This window comes from Centrocercus urophasianus, unplaced genomic scaffold (assembly GCF_019232065.1).
Source record: "Centrocercus urophasianus isolate 14NV4802_14NV808 unplaced genomic scaffold, USGS_Curo_1.0 seq_10, whole genome shotgun sequence".
NCBI classification, from domain to species: domain Eukaryota; kingdom Metazoa; phylum Chordata; class Aves; order Galliformes; family Phasianidae; genus Centrocercus; species Centrocercus urophasianus.
In genome coordinates, this window is record NW_024884142.1 from 92,718,449 (window position 1) to 92,733,748 (window position 15,300).

The following is a 15,300-nucleotide window of genomic DNA, read 5'->3' on the forward strand; positions in this document are numbered from 1 at the left end:
TAATGACATAATTTGAAAGAACTTAATTCTCAGATTAAACAGTTTGTGATTTATCAACCATGTTTTTAGTATATATTATGTTTAGCATTTTTCACTAACAACTGTTCCTTGTGGGGTATACTATCTTATGTTGCATGTATGCTAGGGTTTTTATTTGTAACAGTAGCACAGTTCTGTTGTGCATACTTGTCTCTTGTACTTACTGTAGGTCTTCCACTTTGCTTGCTTACTGGATTTCAGAGTTAGGCCAGAGATTTATTTCCTCTGAAACCTAAGTATTCATCAAACACACTCTAAGGTCTAAACCAGCGACTGGTCTTTCAGACAGCTTCAGAATACATTGTAAGAATTGCAGCACTGAATAAGATGCCAGACGTGATCAGGTTCAGATCGATGTATGGTTGTAGATGAAGAATCCTGAACACAACTTATTTCCTGAACTGTTGCTTTTGTTCTAAACTGCTTGCTAGTGGAGGTGTAACCTTAGAAGCAGAGATGAATGTTTTAGCTTGTGTCACCATATAGTCGTATTCAGCCCTCCAGTCGTTTTTTAGCATAGGTAAATCATTTATTGAATAAGGAAGAATACTGACAAACTAGTCGTGCTACCTCTGTGATTGGAGAGCTTCATTTAAACAGTCCTTTTATCCTTGACAACCTAGAAATTGAGGCAATTTCAGAGTATACTAATGAAGACTTGAATATTGTGTAATTATTGTGTCAAGTTTCTCAGGACAGAGTAAAAACGCAACTTGAGGCAAAAACATTTGTTGTGGGGGTCAATTGGATTTAAAACTAATATTGTCTTTCATTTTTCAGATAAAACTGTACAGTCAGGAAAATACTTGTGTTTTTATCTTTTGTCCAACTGAACTGGCTCAGAGATGGTCCCATTTTTTTCTATTGTTGTTGGTTTTGTTTTTTTTCTGTTTTGATCTGTATGATACATTTTTCTCTGTTTATGGCTTCATGATATTCATGGATGCTACTGTTCCTCAGCCCCAAGGACAAATTGAAAAGATGTTAAATTGTAAAGTTTCTGACCTTGGTGCATTTTCTGTACATGAACAGAAGAGTTAAGACAGTGACAGAGGGTTTGGAGGAACAAGAAATCTAATATTTCTCAAACAGAGTGGAATGACTGCAAAGAAAGCTTTTAAGAATGAAGGCTACACAAGCTAATTTGTAACTGATAGTATGAGTTATATGCAGATTCATTCAGATTGCTTGAATTAACTCTAAGGTTGTTTTTTTTAGAACAATTTTGCTTGGTTTAATGAAAACCATTATTAAATCATTAGTCAATAAAAATAGTTATTTTGTGCATGTGTTTGTGTATATTACTGCATTTAGATATGAGAGCTGCCCCCAAAATAATGCCTCCTATTCTGTTGGTATGGTAGTAGAGATTGCTGTTTTTCAGCAATGGCAACAGCAACATGAAAGATAGGCCACTTTTAAGATGGCCATGCAGCTGTAATGTCACAAAAGGAAGAACATCTCATTCAGCTCACCTGCACAAATTAGCTAATGGTGATGACAATGTTGAAAACTAAGGTAGATGACAATTTGCTCTATCAAATGGTGTTATTTTATTCTTTGTATCTGTTGTTGTTTCCTTGGAAATAAATAGGAAGCATTACTTTTGGAGCAACCTGTATGCCATTATTAATCATTAAATAATAAATGTTTCAGGATTATATATGTTTGATTAAAGTGCTCCAATCTCTCTTGGTAATTTTTCTACTTTTCTTGCAGGTTGTATATAAAAATAATGATGTCAGGTTGGAGTTATCTCGACTTGCCAAGCAAGGAGATCCTAAGATGAAGATTCATGGGGTAGTAGCATTTAAATGTGAGAACGTTGCAACCTTAGATCCGATCACATTTGAAACACCAGAGTCTTTCATTTCTTTGCCAAAGTGGAATGCCAAGAAAACAGGCTCAATATCATTTGACTTTCGTACAACTGAGCCAAATGGTTTGATTCTTTTCAGTCATGGAAAGCCAAGGCACCAAAAAGATGCCAAACACCCACAGATGGTGAAAGTTGACTTTTTTGCCATTGAGATGCTTGATGGCCACCTCTACCTGCTGTTAGACATGGGATCAGGTACTATAAAAATAAAAGCGTTGCAGAAGAAGGTGAATGATGGTGAATGGTACCATGTGGACTTTCAAAGGGATGGACGGTCAGGTAAGTCTTCCATTTTAATATTCATTAGGTCTTTTCTTGTTATATCTGACAGAATGCTGGCTATATATAGTGCTATATACAAAGTTGCACATTGTCTGAAAAGCGAAGGAAATATAAACAGTCATTAGTGTCAGGTACCAGAATATAATGACTTCCAGAGTAACATATCTTATGTTAACGTTCATTGGGTAATCAAATATTTAAACTTGCAAGTAAACCAAATAGCCAGAGTGGTAAGTTTCAAGATTAAAAAATCAAGCAAAAAAGAATTACTCTAAGGAATCTGCCAAATTGGGAATTATCTGCCCGCAGAAACAGCATAGACCTTCCATTCATATCAGCAAACTTCATCAAAATTAAACAGTATGCTAATAGGTGGCTGACAATACATACCAGCATAAACTAGAGTTATGTCAGTATGGTTTGTATTCTGTAGTATTTAACTTGAGAAATGATCTCCCCAGAAATGCTAAAAACAAAACTTAAAAATATTCCTAATGATACGAAAATTTGTCCCAGCTTGTAATGTGTTTAACTGGCTGTTCTTGTGTTGATGCTACATCTGATATTGAGTGTATATATATTGGCCTGAGCAACATGCCAGGATTTATCAGGTTTTTTTGGGGAGAGATATACCGAGCCTGTTATTTAGATCATCAAAGAATTTTCTGATCAAGATCAGTGTTCTACCTGAAGTTTATATACACTCTGAAAGTGCATGTTGCAAAAGTAAACTTCCCTGTCTCTTTTGGTTTTTGTGGATTTCCCCACTACATCCTGATGACTCCTTCTGACTGATTTGCATTTTTAATTGATTTTTGAATCTTTATCCTTGAAACACTCATTTTTTTAAGAGACTTTCTAAATATAAACAAATTAAGCAAATTTTAAGTGTAGTTTTAAACTGAAGATTTCAGTCAAATCCATGCTAAAGGCTGGCCAAATTCAATCATTCAACCTACTATAGCACTGATAAAAATACTGATTTGATTCCTGGTTTGTGGAGCTTGAAATTCAAGTTGTATAGAGCCTGATTTTCTGATTACATGTTGGTTAGGTTTTTGCTTTCCTAGAGGTAAAAAACAAAGAATAAAACTCAAAAACCTCAATTGTGATTGAGTATCCAGTGGTTACATTATTTACACTGCAGCCTTCATTTCAGGCTTCCTCCTTCAGTGCTGTTTCAGTGATTCGTATGAGATATAAATCCTGTAATAATGTGCTTCTGTGAGTCTTCTTAAAGCAAAGTTTATTCTTATATTCTAAGCCATATTTGAAGAAATGTTCTGCATTTCTGCTTAGCTAAATACTGTAGCTCATGACTGCCATTAAGAGATTTTAGGATCGGTTTTATTTAAATTATTAGAACTGTTGGAGGAATTTGGCAAGAATGCATAGTAATTTTAGGAAGCAATAGTCACCTAAAAATCAGATTTTTGTCTTATCTTTAAGTAGAATTATAAGTAGTCAAATATCTGTGTGTAAGAAAAAATAATCCAACTGATGAATAAATAGCCTGGATAGGCAAACTTTATTTACCATGCTACTCATTCAAATCATCATATCACCTACTTGCCCTTAAACGTGGAATTATTACCAGGAATACTGAATAAATATGTGAACTTATTGACCGGTATTTGAATTTTTATCTAAAATCTGAACCAGTCATCAAAAGCGTTCTGTAATTTTAAGTACATACAATAACATTTTACAGTGTGACAGATAACAGTGGCAAGCTGTTATTATTCTTAATGAAAATACTGCCAGAGCGGTATCTTAAACCATCAGATTTAACTGAGTAAAATAACTGCCTGATGATAAAAATAATCAATGTACTACATGTTGCATTTTTCTGATTGAAACAAATTATATTGATATGTTCAAATTATTTCTTCATGACTTATGCATGTACATCTCCTATGTCTTTTTCCTTGAAAAATAAAATTCCTCTTAATATTCCAGGAAGCTTTTTCATTTCTTTTCTCTATCCCAATTCAAATATGAATCCAATCATATGAATATGATCACTTTCATTTACTTATATTCAGATTTTCATATAAGTGAATGAATATATGCTATAAATAAAAAAAAAAAAACTCAGCTTCTTCTAAGCTTTCTTGTTGCTGCTGATAAAATACTTCCAGCCTTTCAAATAGAAAGGAAGAGATTCTCCTGCTGATCAATAAATAGCTCAAATAATCTTTTTTTTTTTCTTTTTTTTTCCCAAGTGAAGTTTGATGTTTTGCAGCCTTTTACTCCCAGCCTTCAAATCAAATGCATAGTAACTCCCTCAGATAATAGAAAGCTGTGACATTTCTCAAGGAGCTTTGCTGATTTCCTTGACTTTAGCATTAGCTGGATCAGCAAGTACTCAATTTAGTTTTCATTCTTTGCTCTCTTCTGGACTCTTAGTCACAAGGAGCATCTACTCTATACTACAGACTCTGTCGTGACCCTGCGGAATCCCACCATGCTTCCTGTAAGTCCTTCTCTGAGTGCTTCCTTACATGAAAAGCAGGTTTTTGGAACAGCAATTTCTGAGCCCAATGTTAAGCAAGTCCGCCTCTTTTGCTAGATATGCAACTGAGGAAAAAGGAACACACTTTGACCAGCAGCCTGTATGCAGCACAGGACACAACCTGTGTTACATCCTGCCATGTAAGATGGATTTCTCCCAGCACTCATGTCTATCTGATTTTCTGCGAAGGACAGTGACATCACAGCTGCTTCTCTTGTGCCATGACTTGGCTGCATGCTGTGGTCGCAGTCCTCATGACAGATACTGTGTTATGCTTTAGCACACAGTGTGTGAAGTGTTTCTAGAAAACCATACTCTTCTCTTAGTTTTTTTTTTTTTCACCATTTCTTAATATGCAAAGACAAGTGTTTCATGCATCTGAAAGGTAACTAAATAGACCAGATGAGGTAAGCATGGAGATCAGAATAGCTGATCATTTTTTTAAGCTGATCAGAACTGGTGAGACATGATTTAGAAATGTTTTAGTTCCTTATACACACACTTAGGAAAAACTAAATTGCTGAGATAATGAATATGATTGAAGACGCTCATTAACTCATACCTAAGGGAAATGTTTTTCTGTTCTGCTGTTAACAGTAATGTCAACTCTGCAGTTAAAGAAGAAAAAAAAGCTAAAACCATGAAACAGCTGTGAAGGTCTTTGCCCCTGCTGTTTTCTGTGGTAGATTAAAATTAGGCTAGTAAGTGGATTCTGAGGTTTGAGTATTGTTTAAAATTTCCATAGACTTTGCCACATTTGCCATACTCAAGGATAACCCTTACATACTTTTTTTACTGAACTGCCATATATCCTTGGCAAATCATCATTACACAGTGAAATCAGAAAAGAAACTTACCATTCTGCTCAATGTCCAACCGTGTATAGCAATGTAAAAGCGTATCAGAACACACTCATGAATAAGTAGCATGTAAGGGTTAAGAAGTCTCTGAAAATTCGAAGTAAAGTTAGAGTTACAGTTTAAATACCAGACATTATCTCTAGAGTACGAAATTAGAGCTTGGATGTAATTAATATCTCTAAGTTGTACTTTGTAGACATCAATTATGTGTATTGTTGTTGGGAGTTCTTTTTTTCACACATACGTTTCTTTGCTGTCCTTCCTCCCTATCTTTCCAGCGTTCTAAGAAATGCCAGATTTCAATAAGTGTTAATAGTTAGCATATTTGAGACACTGGGTTTACCTCACATTTGATCCAACGATTGTCTTACTGCTTTTCAGTCATCTGTAAGCTCATAGTAAAAAAAAAAAAAGAAAAAAAAAAGAAAAAAAAAAAGAAAAAAATAGAAAAAACAGTGATCCTCTGAGACGTCCTCTGTTTAAACCCTTCAACTACCACAGTAATAATGGGACTGCGTCAGTCTTGACAGATAATTGTTATCTCCGTCAGTGTGAACACTGTACAACCTTCCCATTCCATCCAAGATGAATCTTTCCATGTATGAAAAAACACAAATTGTTGGTAATGTCCTTGTTCACAGCAGGCGTAACACAATGATTTTTTTTTTGTATGGTGTAGATCTACTTTTTATGATTCATGCTGTTGTTACGCTAGCCTTCATTTTCCTTTAGAGATTAAGGCACCACTTCCACTCACTGTCCCTATGTATCACGTTCTGTAGCCTTTGACCATTTTCATTGCCACCTTCTGCAGCCTTCTCAGCTGATCTGCATCATATTCAGAGTTCTAGGTAAACCTGACCCGTGATTAGTAGAATGGTAAGATAATCTTCACTATACCTTCCAATATATTTCCAAGTTTGCTTACTTTTACGTTGTTACTTCCTTATGTTGTTGATTTTTCCTTTTTGAAGAACTGCCTGTTAATCAGTTGCTCTTTGTAAGTAAGCAGTTCTTGCTGGAAATCACAATCTTGTTATTTTTTTTTTAGGTGTGTGTGTGCAATATATAAAGATGATTCTAAATGTTTGAATTGCATTTTGCTCTTAGGTGAAATACTGTAGAATCGTTTCAGCTGTAGGTCGTTGTAAGGGCCATTAATTTATCTATGACTTCTAGAGGATAGGGCATTATACCTGGCTTCAGAGTCCATTATTTCATGAATCTGGGGACTAAATAACACCCCACACCTTACTGTCTTCACTGAATCTTCCCCTTTTTCCTTCTTTCAAGCAAATCAAATGCTATTAGCTTTTTTTCTTTGCTTTTTTTGGCAGAAATATTATTTTCCACCTTCAGCATTAAAAAACAAACAGCAACAACGACAACAAAAAAAAACACGCAAAAAATTCTTATGCAGAGAGACTTCCTATTTCCTGGCACAAATTTTTACCTTGGTGTTGCTCCTTTTAAAGAAATAGTACAGTATCACTACTGGTTATGATTGCCATTATGCTAGGTGCTATGCGAATATGTAACAAAAATCATATCTCTTAATACAGAGATATTATGATTTAAGGTAATAGTTTTCTCTTTCCATGGAGAGGCTCTTCGTCATATTCTGTTGTCTTAAGTTATTTTGTAAAACTATATATGCCCCATTCTTATCTCTCTTCTACAACTAAGTGATTCTGGTGAGAGATGAATTGACACTGAATTATCTTTATAGAACAAGTTATTAACCTGCTCTTGTGTTAACACCATAAGGCCTTTGTCTATTCCATTAACTTCCCTTCTTTCTGCTTTTCTGAAAAGTGAGCTCATTTCACAATTATAAGTGGAAGCATCCATATGGCTTTCTGTACAATGGTGCTTTGACAGTGCAAATGTTATTCATCTCTGTATGTTCCCCAGAGAAGCTTGGACTGAAATGCAGCAAAGAGTGTATGTGTGTGTGTCTTATCTCAGGATTCTGTGGGAGTCATTCACTGTTGTTGTATGGTCCACACTGAGATGGATTTTGGTAGAATTTGGAAAACTTCTATGAAGAGAGACGTCAGTCTTTAAAAAAACAAAACAAAACCATTCAGCTACTCTGTCACAGTGTGCCACAGTTCTGGATGCACTGTGGATTCAAGAGGTTAAAGATCCTCTACTTATTTTGTGTATGCTGAAGCATTATTAACTTGATTTTTGCATTTTAGTTCAGGATATTAAAAAAAATTAACACCACAAAACCCAAGAACAACAACAACAACAATAAAAACACAATAAAGCACATGTAACTTTTGTATTGTGTTTGTATTGTATTTTTCCATTCTTCTTAATGTGTCTTTTTTTTTCCACTCACTTTTACAAACCAACTAGTGGATAAAATTTGTATTCCCTGTCAATATTATCTATAAACTGTGCTGTTGGATACCAAGAGCAGTGATGGTTGTATGGCTGCCTGCTCATGCTGTTTAGAAGTTCAGCTAGAAACCAGGATGCTAGTTAACTGGTACTGTGAAACTCTTGGTGTTTAGGTATGAGTTTCTTGCTGTTAGCTAGATTAAAGCTGTTTGTATTGTAGTTATAGGTTTTGTTTTAGTCAGTGTGCCATATGATATTTTGGTCAAGCTCCTCTGTGGCAACTGAGGCAGAGCAAGTTTCACAAGTTTTGAATCAGCTGCAGGTGCTTCTTGACTTAGCTTAGCTCTTAACAAAAAGGGTTCAAGGAAATAAAAGTAACTCACAGTTGTCTCAACAAGTCACTTGTGCAGTACATCAGCGGTTGTTGAAATGTCCAGCAGTAAATTTGAGATGGTCCAACCAGGTGACATGTATTCTGAGGCCTTCCAGAACACAAAAAAAGGTCTCCAGAAGATTTATTTCTTAATTTATTATTCTACTCGTGGTCATGGGTAGATGCCATGTTTACACTGATTTTGAGGTCTTCTCCCAAGAGTATGTGATATTTTTTCTTCAGGAGAGGAGAGGTTTTTTTTCTTTTATAAGTTGTTGCTATCTATTCAAAATACAACGTGAGCTTTCTCTAGTGTAATCCTTATAAGATACACAACAAAGTTTTTCTGCTTAGCTGTAATTTACAGTCATCAGGGTACAGCAGTAGCCTACGATTTGGGAATCTTTTTTGTAGGAATGCTTATTGTTCACATCACATTTTGAACCTCAGCTACATTGTCTGAGATTTGCTTTTCTATTACTGTTTATTGGAATGCATCAAGATTGTTTTTTTATAGCAGTGGTGCCCAAGGTGTCTTCTAGCATCATGGATAGCTTGAAAAAGCTAGATGTAGTCACTAGTAGAAAGTAGCACTGTGCAATTGGATGAGCTTGTGGCTGGAGATTGTACATATTTGGAGTTCTGCAGCTCACTGAATTTGTGTGGATTTAAGTGATGTGTGAACATAGGTTTAAAGTACTTGGTCTTAAATTTGCCTGAGCAGAAACAGGTGAAAATAAGCAGCAGTAGCAGTGAGAAGTATTGTGAGCATCTTTAACTTTTTTAAAGGAGAAATGGTCTATTCTACAGGCATGCCAAATTCTGCTTTAAGAATCTCAGCTGGACTAAAAATATGTAACGTAACACAATTGTCCTACAGATTTTAAAAATTGGAGGTCTAGGGAGAGTAAAAATAACACAGAACCTTGGTTCAATAAGCTTGGTTTTTACAACTAACACTGAAATTTCACTTTGTGATTATGACAATGCATTAAAAGGGAAAACTGAGAGAATACTCAAACATTCTTCAAACATGCATATAAAAATGCAGAAAGCTGCGCAAATGTTTGTTTTCTCTTTTTCAGTCCCTTTGGATACTAAGGAGATTGTAGCAGTATCTAGCCTTTCTAAAATCTATACATCACAAGCCTCATGTGGGAGGCAGGCCTCATGAGAGTTCTGCCCCAAGAGGTTTAACTAAATGTCCAAACTGTTTAGGTATTCATTCTGTCCTTACTCTTGAAGGCAGGCTGTCAAACCAACAAAAGAAGCAAAATATATAGCTCCCACAGGACTCCATTGCAGGAGAAGAAGCCAGATTTTAAAATTGTATCCATGTTAGAGAGCTGTCATCTTGTTAGACCTCTCTGCTTGCTTAAAACTTTCATTTTAGGATTTATGCTCTTAAAATTCCAAATTTATTATATTCACGCACCACGCTTGACGCAGTGAAGGCATATTTGATAATCAATGTTATCTTCTGAAATCTCTATATTGTTAACTGTGGAAAGATAATTTTTTCATATGTATGTATGATCAATACTTTGTGGGAGATGTGATTCCTAAGTGTCTTACCATTAAATATTTAAAAGTGTGTCCAGTGGATAAGTCCACTTACTCGCTGTGACTGGTCCATTGTATTCACCTAATAGTGTATATAGTGTTTTGGTTTATATTTTGTTTGTTTCTGCACTGTTATAGAATTGTGAGGAGGTACTTATGTGAACATCTGCATAAGGATTCCTTTTTCAACTGATTTTGTAAACCTAGTACATAAAATGTGGTTGGCGTAAGTGTGCTCTCTCATTCCATGCACTAAATTGGGGTTTCTGCCTATTCTGCCTAGTTGAAAGAGTGGATACCCTTATTATTTTTGAAAATACAGCTTCTTTACAGAGGATCTTTACAGTTGATTATCTGTTTTTTTCATTATTTTACACATAAGAAAATCTCTGCTGTCTTTGTTCAGACATTTTGTAGAAGCGGAATTTTATTTTAGCCTTTATTTGTTTATTTTTTTAACTTAAAAAAGATTTCTGATTTCCTCAGATTCTATATACTTCCTCTCTCCCTCTCTTTGTAACATGCACGCATTTTGAGGTAAGTGTCAGAGGCATTGATTTTTCCCTCTAGAAGCACATCGCTATCTTCTTAATGATTGCCTGCCTGGCAGCTGACGAGTATTTTTCTCCTGCACTTAATGGAGAAAAGAAATAAAAAGTCTTTCTCAAAGTCCTCTTTAAAAATGCTGTGTCTTTGGATTCAAACCAAAGGCAGATTTGCCTCTCAGTTTGCAACCTATCAATGAAAACTCAACCTCAGTGCTCTGAATCACCTGAGAGGCAGTGAAGAGTTTTTCCTTGCACAAGCCAGGGTATATCTGCAAATAAGTCTGAAATGCATTCCTCCTGCTCCCTCAAGATTGGTAAGGAGATTTTGACTTCTATCTGACATGAGCATGCAGGAATGCTATAAATATGTATCTATTATTTTGTAATTATATAGAAAGCTTATGTATACCTATATACATTTATAGATATTTGCCAGGAATTAATGCAATGCTTAGATTAATGAGATAAACAACAGTACCAAGATCCTTAAATGTCTTGAAAATCTTACATTTTGTTTTCATTTCTTCTCAGGAACCATATCTGTGAACACGTTACGTACACCATATACTGCACCAGGGGAAAGTGAAATCCTTGACTTGGATGATGACTTGTATCTTGGAGGCTTACCAGAAAATAAAGCAGGCCTGGTCTTCCCAACAGAGGTGTGGACAGCACTTCTCAATTATGGATACGTCGGCTGCATTAGAGATTTATTTATTGATGGTCAGAGCAAAGACATTCGACAGATGGCTGAAATTCAAAGTACAGCTGGAGTAAAACCCTCGTGCTCGAGAGAAACTGCAAAGCCATGCCTTAGCAATCCCTGTAAAAACAATGGTGTATGCAGGGATGGGTGGAACAGATACGTTTGCGATTGCTCTGGGACAGGGTACCTTGGCAGATCTTGTGAAAGAGGTAAGTTTCTTGAGATGACTGCGTTTCTACTTTAATGCATATGCAATTATTAAAATGGTAAATCATCACTGATTCTTGTAAGGCAGAAGTCTCTTTGATTTCATTTGATGGAGACAGAGCCCTGCTCTGGAAGAAGTAACGCTCTAGGAGAGACCTTCATTGGCTTTAAGTTGTGTAGGTACTGGTTGACCTTGACAGAGAGTTGGTAGCTGCTAAATGTCTCTTGGAAATTGCCTCTCCTTTTTTTCATTGTGCATTGATGAGTTATGAAAAGTTTTGCAAAAGTAATTTCAGTTATTATTGCATTACTAAATACACATTTCTGTTCCAAACTGAGGTCTCGTTCTCTGCTCCTTTATGTCAATACCACTGTGTAATTAAATTTATTTTTAAATTCCACAGTATCTCTTAACTTCATAACCAGAACTTCAGCCATGAATCAAAGCAAAAGAATCTATATAGAAATCTATATTTCTTAATTGACATTTTTCTGAAGTTCCTAGTTCCCAAGGAAATTGTTTCTACTCATCTTAATTTGCTTAATTTTGTAGAAAAGGTAAATGTAAAGTTGATAGACCTCATTTATTTAACTGGAAAGGCAGATAATGAAAAGGAAGGCAGAAGCTGAGGTTTGATGGCTTATAGGAAAAAGATCTGTAATTAAAGATATAGAGTGTCCTAGTATAAGATTTGAATGCAAGTAGGAGAATAGAAATGTATAATTAATATTTTTGGTGTTTATTTGTATTCCAGCTGGAATAAGAAATATTTGAATGGCAGAAGTTTTATTTTTATAAAATCTTATGCTACAACTGGCATAGCTTTTCTTCCACCTCAAATCTAAATTTCAAGATTACTGACTGACAAGTTATGTCCATCTAGTAATAAGTAAGAAGATGAATCAAAACTGCATCATTTAAAAATAAAAACCTGGTGTTTAAGTTGTATGCAAATACATGCATGCATTTACACGGAATTAATACCATCACATTATTAGCATTTGCTAGTAGGTTCTCAGTGTTGTCTTTTTCTTGTTTTTCGAATTTATAAGAGCTTGGCTCTTGGCCAGTTATTTTGATATCTCCAGATTGTTGCTTTACTGGTGGAGTAAAGCTGGCAGAGGGCATAACCGAGCTGTCTGATGGATTATAAAAGCCTTCAGTTAAATATGTCTGGTGTACCACCCTGTGGCAAAATTCTGTTATTACATATGGCAGAAGTAAAAATAGAGATTGAATCTTTTCAACTGGACAGCTAGGATGCATTTAAAAAAAAAAAAGAAATGAACGAGAGCAACAAAAACGCATGCAGATTTGCAAAGGACTTTGTAGCAATTTCCTGTAACTTTATTTGACAGGTGGTAATGTAAAATTTTAATGTAAGATTTTATGTTAAAAAATTTTAGTCTCTTTTATTTCCCGTATTTTATTTTCAGACACCTTCCAAGATAAAGCTTGATTTCCCAGCGTATTCCCCTGGTGGGTATGGTGATATTAGAATGGTATAATCGGCTTCTCTGCAATAGTGTTTGGTTCTTGTCCAAAAGAAATCTTGTGTGGCAGTTCAGACAATATGTGATCATTTCCTACTCTTCTTGGGCAGCCAGAGGAAACCACACTGAAAGGAGACCTCGTTCCAGAAATATTCGTATCCCAAATGGTTATGCGTTAATGCGATTATAGCTTTTGGGATTGTGAAAGCGATGTGCTGGCATCCTACCACACAAAGTTATTATAACTGCTACCCATGTGCAATAGCTGATAAACTATTGTATTTGTGATGTAAATAACACAGTGATGATTGTTCAAACTAATTTGAGCCAAATAGGAACGTGTTCATTTCAACAATACAGCTCTACATGAAAGACAATTGTTAGAATAAAGTATTAGAGATTAAAAACTGGGATACTATAGGTTACATGATTAATATATCTGCAGTAGACTGATGTAACTAACCATTTAATATATAGCCATTTATTTTTTTTATACTATTTCACCCAAAGTGCAAGTACTAGCATCCTCATGTGAATGTATCCTGTATAATGCAACATCCGAAATTATTTTGGTGTGCAAACCTTAAAGTTCAAATCTAATTTCTGCATACATAAAATGAATATTTTTGTATCCCTGTATATATTTTTTAATCCTTTAACAAGTTATTCTTGATGTTATGTGAGATTTGTAGTAAACTTAAACGTGTGCATAATCTGTAGATTGGCCTTAGTAGATTATGGAATCTATGGCAGATGGATGGACAGCTGTCAGAGCAATATAATTTAACTTCTTATCTTATTTCCATTGTGGACCACAATCTGTGTCTGCCTTTTGTAAATGTGTACTTTTAGACAGAACAGCTAGGAATGTTGTGCAAGAGTAAATTCAGTGTTAAGGAAAAGGTATGTCTTCAGAGATTTACCCAAGTGAAATTCTGAGGAGAAAGTATATTTAAATTAGTGTCTGTGTGCATGTAGATATTGTGCATGCAGAACATCTGTATACACAATAAATACATATATGCCATGCATATCAATTAAATAAATCTCTTTCATCTCTTTGCTCTATCTATGGATGTTTTAAATTTAAAAAAAAAATGATATGATGATAGATTTTTATGAAGAATCATTTGTTGTCTTCAAAATGTCATTACAGTGGTTCTATCTCTGATTCAGATTAACTCTAGTCCTGTATGTTTAACATCTAGCACCTTTACTGTGTAACTTAGGACCTCAGTCCTGAAATAAATACCACTGTAGGAATTGGGATGAATCATTTCCCCTTTCGTTTATGGATTATTGAGGAATTAACAGCATATCAGGTATTGTTTCTGTCAGATAGATGGAAAGGTTCCTCTTGTTGATTTTCCTAAAGCTCAAGCATTGGGCCCAGGTGGACTAAAGCTGCAATAGATAACACAGGAACAATAGTTAGCTGAGGGCTGAGTACGTGTCATGGAGTTAACTAGATCAATCTATGCCCGTGACAGGGGGGCATTAGGACTCTGGCAGCCCCCCCCTTCCCCACAAAATGGGAAGGAAGAAAGGAAAAAATAGCGGCAACAATCTATGGAGGAAAAGTTATTTTACTAAATATGATATCAGAATGCAAGATAACACAATATAATACAATCTAATTGAAATTGAGACTAATAAATCAAATAAGATAGGAGAGAGAGAGATTTCCTGAGACTGAGTCAAAACTGAAAAGCTTGGAACAGCTTGGAAAGCACCCTCCAGCACCCACTGCCAGGCAGTATGAGACCGCCCCACTTGGAAGGGCCAGATCCCATGACTTCTGTAATGTATAGGGATAGGTACCTGGAATTGGAGCATTGACACTTTAACTCCCACTGCACTACAAGATGTTATGAATACTGAAAACCAAAAAACACAAAACCATGACAGTATGCAAGTAAATAAAATTAAAAAAAAAAAAAAAAAAAGAACCCCAAAACAAAACAAAGTTTGCATCAGTAGTCAGTGATATATTTGAATATGCTTACAGAATATACTGGATTGAAATTATATCTATGTTTCAGGACAGAATTTTGTTGCTGTAACTTTACTGATAAATAAAAGAGGGTCAGAGAAAACAGCTGAATGGTTGATTAGCGATGTTCCAGATTGTTCACAAACTTTCTCTGGACTGTGACTTCTGTCACCTCAAGACAAATTTTGTGTGTGATTTGACAGCCCACATCAGAGATGACTGCATCTTTGAAAATGGCTGTGTGGGCTACAGAACAGTCTTTGCATTTTCAGACACTTTAAATCCGAGAGAGTGGGAAAAAGTTAATTGTTCTGTTTTAGGACTTTAGAGGTCCAAAGGAAACAAGATCCTTTTCTATTTATTTCATCTAAGTGCAGTAAGCATCTCTTCATCATATTAAAAACAATGTAAACTTGACTGTAAAGCTTCAGAGCAAGAGCACTGAAATTCAAATTCCTGGTCCATACTTCTTACACTTTAAACAGACTA

At 35.3% G+C, this 15,300-nt stretch overlaps 1 protein-coding gene across 2 annotated transcripts in view; it reads left to right on the top strand.

Annotated features, from left to right (window-relative positions):
• The window catches only part of NRXN1 (neurexin 1), a 425,606-nt gene that overhangs the window by 29,719 nt on the left and 380,587 nt on the right, over positions 1-15,300 (top strand). For both annotated transcript variants that reach the window (XM_042824415.1, XM_042824431.1), the window contains exons 3-4: positions 1,759-2,197; positions 10,943-11,326. In XM_042824415.1, coding sequence (XP_042680349.1) covers positions 1,759-2,197; positions 10,943-11,326 — 823 coding nt within the window. The remainder of the gene's footprint in view (positions 1-1,758; positions 2,198-10,942; positions 11,327-15,300) is intronic.